General features: G+C 54.9%; 1 protein-coding gene across 1 annotated transcript; it reads left to right on the plus strand.

The window, feature by feature from the left end:
• Nucleotides 1-730: 730 nt before the first annotated feature.
• On the plus strand, nucleotides 731-3,942 carry HTR1B (5-hydroxytryptamine receptor 1B). Its single transcript, XM_068165169.1, has 2 exons — nucleotides 731-2,340; nucleotides 3,399-3,942. The coding sequence occupies exon 1, from the start codon at nucleotides 1,138-1,140 to the stop codon at nucleotides 2,275-2,277; it is 1,140 nt and encodes a 379-aa protein (XP_068021270.1). The 5' UTR covers nucleotides 731-1,137; the 3' UTR covers nucleotides 2,278-2,340; nucleotides 3,399-3,942.
• The last annotated feature ends 3,375 nt before the right edge of the window (nucleotides 3,943-7,317 follow it).

Raw genomic sequence — 7,317 nt, forward strand, 5'->3', positions numbered from 1 at the left:
TCCCACCGCCCTGCCCTCTCCTGCCCTTTCTCGCACGCCCCGCTCCGAGCGCCGATCGGCACCGGCAGCGCTGGCGTGGGACGGGGTGGCGAGGAGGTTCCACCCCATCCCCGGCGCGGCCAGGGGGTTCGGTGAGGACCACGGGCATCGCCCAGCCCCGCGGCGCGGCGGGCACGGTGCGAGAAAGGGATGAGGCTGGGCGAAAGACCAGGCAAGATGCGGGCATGGGCAAAGGGGCGGGGGGCGAGCCCTGGCTCCTCCCGACGACTGCGGGGGTAGGGTAGGGAGGCTGGCAGGAGGGGCGGTGCGCGGGACCGGAGCCCCCCCTCCGTCGGCCGGCGGGTGGGTGCGGAGAGAAGGCTGGCAGAGGGAGGCGGCGGCTCCTCCTCCGCGGGCAGGCGGGCAGCCCGCCCGGGAGCGGCACCGGTTGCTCGGCGCCGGCGGAGCCGCGCCGCCCGCTATATAAGGGGCGGTGGCTGCTCGCCGCTGCTTCACAACGGCCCCTGCCCGCGCTGGGCCGAGGCTGGGCCCCGGCAGTATGGCCCGTGACGGGGCGCCATGGAAGGTGGTCTCCCCACCTGCCTCCGGCGGACCCTCCTCTTCCTCCTCCTCCCGCTCCTCCCGCTCCCGCAAACTTGCCGCGGCGGGCTGCGTGTGAAGGCAGGGCTCGGCGGGGCGGCTCCGCTGCCTTCGCAGCCCCCTGCCGTCGCGCCCGCAGCCCGGGGGGGACGTGGGGGGGGCGAGACCGCCGTTCGCGGGCATGCGGCGCTGCCGCTGCGCCCGTCGAGACGCGGTGCGGAGCCGCGGGCAGCGGGGCTGAGCCTAAGGGCGTCCGGGGCAAGAGCCCCACGCCCGGGGCTCGCCGCGCTCCCCGAGGAGGTGTGGGGGCAATGATCTGGCGTGGGGAGCAGGCACAGCTGGCCCCCAGTTCGCCCTGCTCCGTCGCTGGCGGCGAGTGAGACTCGGCGGAGCCCCGCTCGGCGCTCCCGGAAGGGCGTGCGGGCGGGAGGGAGGGAGGTGGTGCCGGCGCGGAGATGCTGCAGCCCTCCCCCGGCGCCGACGGGGTCCTGCCGGGGTAGCGGCCCCGCCGTGCCGCGCCGAGCCCCGCCGTCTGCGGGGGGCGGTGGCCGCGGAGTGATGGAGCCGGCCAGCCCCTGCCAGGCGCCGCTGCTCGCCGCCAACGAATCTTACCACGGCCGAAACTGCAGCTCCGAGGAAGGGAGCTACCAAGATGCCACCCCTCTCTCCTGGAAGATCGTACTCGCCGTCGTCCTGGCGCTCGTCACCCTGGCCACGGTGCTCTCCAACGCCTTTGTCATCGCCACGGTTTACCAGACGAGGAAACTCCACACGCCGGCCAACTATCTCATCGCCTCGCTGGCCGTCACCGACCTCCTCGTCTCCATCCTCGTCATGCCCATTAGCACCATCTACACTGTGACCGGCAAGTGGACGCTGGGCCAGATCGTCTGCGACATCTGGCTGTCCTCGGACATCACCTGTTGCACGGCGTCCATCCTGCACCTCTGTGTCATCGCCCTGGACCGCTACTGGGCGATCACCGACGCCGTCGAGTACTCCACGAAACGGACTCCTAAGCGGGCAGCGGGCATGATCGCTCTGGTGTGGGTCTTCTCCATCTGCATCTCCATGCCGCCTTTGTTTTGGCGGCAGGCGAAGGCCGAGGAAGTCTCTCACTGTGTGGTGAACACGGACCACGTCCTCTACACCGTGTACTCCACGGTGGGAGCCTTCTACTTCCCCACTCTGCTGCTGATAGCCCTCTACGGGAGGATCTACGTGGAAGCCAGGTCGCGGATTTTGAAGCAGACGCCAAAGAAAGCAGGTAAAAGACTAACGCGGGCGCAGTTAATCACGGACTCCCCGGGGTCTTCCTCATCCGTCACGTCCATAAACTCCAAGGCCCCCGAGGGATGCAGCGAAACGGGCTCTCCCGTCTACATGAACCAGGTGAAGGTGAAGGTCTCGGATGCTCTGCTGGAGAAAAAGAAGCTCACGGCCGCTAGAGAGCGGAAAGCGACAAAGACTTTAGGGATTATTTTAGGAGCCTTCATCGTCTGTTGGCTGCCCTTTTTCATCATCAGCCTGGTGTTGCCCATTTGCAAGGACGCTTGCTGGTTCCACATGGCCATCTTTGACTTTTTCACGTGGCTTGGATATCTCAACTCCCTCATCAACCCCGTCATCTATACTATGTCTAACGAAGACTTCAAACAAGCTTTCCACAAACTCATACGTTTCCGATGCACAAGCTGAAATTTTGGAATGCGATGTGTCCTCCGGGGCTGCCCCCATGCACGCCCGTGCCCGGTGCCACAGGTAGGTGCCATCCCCGCATCCCCCTCCCCGCCCCGCACACGGCGAGCGGCCATGCTTGGGGCGGGAAGCCTTTGGGGGGTGGAGAGAGGGGGACGCCGGGGGGGGAGTGGAGGGTGGGGGAGCGAAGAGGGGGGGGGCTGGATGAGGCGGAGGATCGGGAACGGAGGGAGGGGGCACGACCCCACAAAAAGCTTTGCCATCCCGGCTCGGGCAGCACGGAGTCCCCCGGGAGGGCGGCGGGAAGGCGAGGGCAAGGCTCGCTGCGAGTCGAGCCGTGCCCGAGGGTCGGGACAGCCCACCCCAGACCCCACCCCACCTCCCCTGCCGCCTGTCCCAGCCCCTTCGCGAGTGGCAGCGAACGGCGGCGATGCTGCACGCTCCTGACATTTCGTTCTGTGTGTGCGTGTCGCCTCCCCCCGCGGCAGCTAGCGGAGAGTGACTCAACGACAATCTGCTTTTTTATTCCACCTATTAAAGCAGGCTGCCGCCATTCCGTATGCTAATGCTCGTGTTTAGACCAGTTAGTGCTTTCCGACCGCGCTGCCGAGCTCCCGCGGGGCAGGGCTGGGGCAGGGTCGGTCTATCGTCCCCCCAGCGGCGTTCCCGGCACCAGGCATCGCCAGGCAGAGCCGAGGATGCAGCCCCCTCGGCAGGGAGTGGGATGCGGTCCCTGTGCCAGCATCGGGTTGGTTTGGGTTTTGGGTTTTGATTGAGGTGGTTTTTTTTGCGAGGAAGGAAGGTAGGACAAGCCTCAGATGAAGGCTGCTTGTAAAGTTCAGCCTACTTTCCGTCCTCCTTACCGCTCCGGCCGCTCCTGCTGGGAGCGGAGCCGGCGGGGATGAGACATCCTGCCTTTGAGCCGCTGCGAGAGATTCGGCACCTTTGTGTTTCTCTTCACACGCAGCGCATCCACGCCTCGCTGCTGCGCCGCTGACAAAAAACAGGGGGCCGCCAGCTAACAGCTAACCTCAGCCTTTTATTGTGAAGCTTTAACAATCCTGCCGATCTTTTCTTCATTTTTTTTTGTTGTTGTTGTTTCTTTTGCTTTTTATCCGCAGAATCAAGTTGCTATTGTAAAGAACCCACTGCTTGAAACTTCCCCAAGCCCAGTTGCCAGACTCATGATGCTGCAAAAAAACCGTCAATACATACTGCCACCAAACTGCTCAGCTCTGCATTTCAGTGTTAATGACTCTGGCAGAGATGCTGTTCCAATAGTCACCCAGATCAGCTGCAAAATAAATGATAAATAAACAAACAAAAAAAGAATAAATAAATAAATAATAATCAAAAGATAAGGCAGCCTCAAATCAAGGTCTCTAATTCACCTGGACTGAAGAAAAAGAATAAATCAATAATTAAAGGGGGAAAAAAAAACAAGTTTGAGAGTGAACTCCACTTCTTTTGCAGGCTTTAACTCCCTCATTTGTTCTCTGGCCAGTTGTAGGGGTGTGCACAAGAGCACAGTTGTCTCCCTCTCTCTCTCTCTCTCTGTGTTGGCAGCACAGTTGAACTTCTGCACACTTGTCATTTCTTTCTTTCAGGGAGAAGAGTTGCTCCCTTTACTTAGGAGGCTGAGAGGAGGGAAAAAAAAAAAAAAAGAGGGGGGGAAGGAGGGAAGAAAAAGATAAAAAGGGGGGGAAAGGGAAAAAAAAAGGGGGGGAGGAGAAAAAAGAGGGGGCAAAAGAGAAGGAAAAGGGGGAAAAAGAGAATAAAAGGGAAAAAAGGGAGAAAAAAAGAAGAAAAAAAGGAGAAAAAGAAAGAGGAGAAAAAAGGAGGAGGGAAAAAAGGAGGAAAAGAAAGAGGAGAAAAAAGGAGGAGGGAAAAAAAGGAGGAAAAGAAAGAGGAGAAAAAAAAAGAGGAGGAAAAAAAGGAGGAAAAGAAAGAGGAGAAAAAAAAAGAGGAGGGGAAAAAAGAGGAAGAGAAAGAGGAGGAAAAAAGGAAGAGGGAAAAAAGGAGGAAAAGAAAGAGGAGAAAAAAAAGGAGGAGGGGAAAAAAGAGGAAGAGAAAGAGGAGGAAAAAAGGAAGAGGGAAAAAAGGAGGAAAAGAAAGAGGAGAAAAAAAAGGAGGAGGGGAAAAAAGGGGGGAAAAAAGGAGGTAAATAGGAGAAAAAAAGGAGGAGGGGGAAAAAGGAGGAAAAGAAAGGAAAAAGAAAAAGGAGGAGGGGAAAAAAGGAGGAAGAGAGAGGAGTAAAAAGGAGGAGGGGAAAAAGGAGGAAAAGAAAGGAAAAAGAAAAAGGAGGAGGGGAAAAAAGGAGGAAGAGAGAGGAGTAAAAAGGAGGAGGGGAAAAAGGAGGAAAAGAGAGGAGAAAAAAAAGGAGGAGGGGAAGAAAGAGGAGAAAAAAAAGGAGGGAAAAAAGGGAAAAAGAGAGGAGGGAAAAAGGGAATAAAAGGGGAAAAAGGGGGGGAAGAGGGGAATAAAGAGGGGAGAAGGAGGAAAAAAAGAGGAAAAAAAGATGGGGGAAAGAGGGGAAAAAGGAAAGAAAGAGGGAAGAAAAAAAAAGGAAGAAAAAGAGAAAAAAGGGTAAAAAAGGAGAAAAAAGGGGGGAAGTTTAAGAGGAAGGAAAACAGGAAGGAAAAAAAAAGGGGGAAAGGAGAAAAAAGGGGAAAAGGGAAAAAGAAAAGATAAAAGTTAGGAAGAAAAAATGAGAGAGAAAAGAGGGAAAGGATAGAAAAAAAAGAGGAAAAAAGAGAGAAAAGGGGGGGAAAGAGGAAAAAATGGGGGAAAAAAAGATGAGAAAAAAAAGGGGGGGGGAGGAAAGAGGAGGAAAAAAAGAGAGGAAAAAAAGAGGGGGGGAAAAGGGAAAAAAAAGAGGGAGGGGGGCAATAAAAGCCCCATTTGAAGCAGGGGCATCCATCCCAGTACATTGTGGAAATGACTCCTCCAGCTGAACACATGCAAGAAGTGACAGTGTGCCAAAGTCCTACGCTTGTGTTTCACAGGGACAGCAAAATGCCTCTCCTGTAGGCACAAGACTTGTAGACCTGTCCTGCTGTGCTGCCTATCTGTAGTCTGTCCTCACAGTTCCCTTCATCAAACAAATCCTTCTTGCTTCTACTCCAGAACTCCAGAGCAGAAATCAAGGAGGCCAATGACCTTTGTTCTCTTTCTTTCCCCCCCCCCCCCCCCATTAAACCACCTGGGAATAGAAGTAGCAGGCTGATGCTGCAGCCACGTGTTGTTTTCTTTCCCATTCCGTGGCAGCTGCACACCCCTACTGCATGAACCACTGCAAAAATGAGGATTCCCTAAGGGATTGCACTCTTTGGGGTGTGGTGTAAAGAGGTGAAGCAGTTTGCTCTTTGGGGAGAGCTGTGTCAAACACCTGCAAAAACAAATGCCCATGGGTCAATGAAATTCACTGATGTGAGTGAAATTACTCTCCTCCCTGTTACTATTAATTATTATTAATATTCTCCTGATTATTTGTTGGTCCTGGTCAGACCTTCAGACTGGTCTATGCATATTCAGCAGTCAAGAGTTTCAGGATATGGTCCACCTGCTGTGATAGAACTGCATTGGTTGTTCCTCCTATGTGTAAATGACAATGAGTATGAACAATAAAAACGCTTTACTGTGTTCTCAAGAGTGGTGGTAGCAGTTGTGTGCTCTGAAAGGAGTGCTGCTTGCTTTGCCTGGTTTCTCACTGTTAGAGAGTCATGGAATCGTTAGGGTTGGAAAGGGACCTCAAGGCTCAGCCAGCTCCAACCCCCTGCCATGGGCAGGGACACCTCACACTACAGCAGGTTGCTCACAGCTACATCCAGCCTGACTGCAAACACCTCCAGGCAGGAGGTTTCCACCACCTCCCTGGGCAACCTGTGCCAGTGTTCTCATGGGGAAGAACTTCTTCCTAACATCCAATCTGAATCTACCTATTTCCAGTTTTGCTCCATCTCCCCCAGTCCTATCACTCTCTGACACCCTCAAAAGTCCCTCCCCAGCTTTCTTGGAGCCCCCTGCAGATCCTGGAAGACCACAATTAGGTCTCCTCAGAGCCTTCTCTTCTCCAGTCTGCACAACCCCAGCTCTCAGTCTGTCCTCATAGCAGAGCAGCTCCAGCCCTCTGCTCATCCTCATGGCCCTTCTCTGGACACCTTCCAGCACCTCCAGATCCTTCCTGTAACAGAGGCTCCAGAAGTGGACACAGTGATCCAGGGTGGTTTGCACCTGAGACCTTCTATGAGACCTCTAAATGAGACCTGCTATGGGACCTGTAAATGAGATCTTCTATGAGACCTATAAATGAGACCTTCTGTGAGAGCCTTTGCTCATCCTCCTGGCCCTTCTCTGGACACCTTCCAGCACCTCCAGATCCTTCCTGGCACAGAGGCTCCAGAACTGGACACAGAGGCTCCTGGTGTGGTCTCAGCAGAACGGTGCAGAGGGGGAGAATCCCCTCCCTGTCCCTGCTGGCTCTGCTTCTCCTGCTGCAGCCCAGGCTGTGATTGGCTTTCTGGGCTGCGAGCGACTTTCTTTAGGTAGCTCTGATTTGATGAGTCACTCAAAGAAAGGCAGCTGATGAAGGCTGACATTGCAAGCTGTGGTCAGCTTTCTAGCAGGCATCTTTCCATCCTAGCCAGCACTGTCAGGTGCCATCCTTACTGTTTTCATCCAACCCCAGATTAAATTCCTGGGTGGCCTGTCACAAATATTTTCCTTCTGCCATTCAAAGCAAACAAAACTTACTTGAGCGCTTGGTGGATGCTGTAATCAGTGTTCCTTTCAAACTGAATGGTAGGTGGAGGCTGTTGAAAAGACTGGAGAGACCTCACATGATTTATCTACCTGCTCTTCTTCAGACTCATTCAGGCAGGAAGGATTCGTTTGCCTAACTGAATAGCAGAGAAAGCCAGGCACTGCAGGAGGCCTGACCCTCTGGGCCTCTGAAACTCCCCTTAACTGTCATGGGCAGGGAAGAAGTCTGCAAGATGCAAGTCAAGGAATTGGAGAACAAACATTTCCAGTGATGTGATG

Source organism: Melanerpes formicivorus, unplaced genomic scaffold, assembly GCF_026170545.1.
Source record: "Melanerpes formicivorus ecotype bairdi unplaced genomic scaffold, bMelFor1.0.p_v2 SCAF_85, whole genome shotgun sequence".
Taxonomy (NCBI): domain Eukaryota; kingdom Metazoa; phylum Chordata; class Aves; order Piciformes; family Picidae; genus Melanerpes; species Melanerpes formicivorus.

Coding starts and splice junctions, on each gene's coding strand:
- HTR1B (XM_068165169.1), top strand. CDS start 1,138: ATGGAGCCGGCCAGCCCCTGCCAGGCGCCGCTGCTCGCCGCCAACGAA.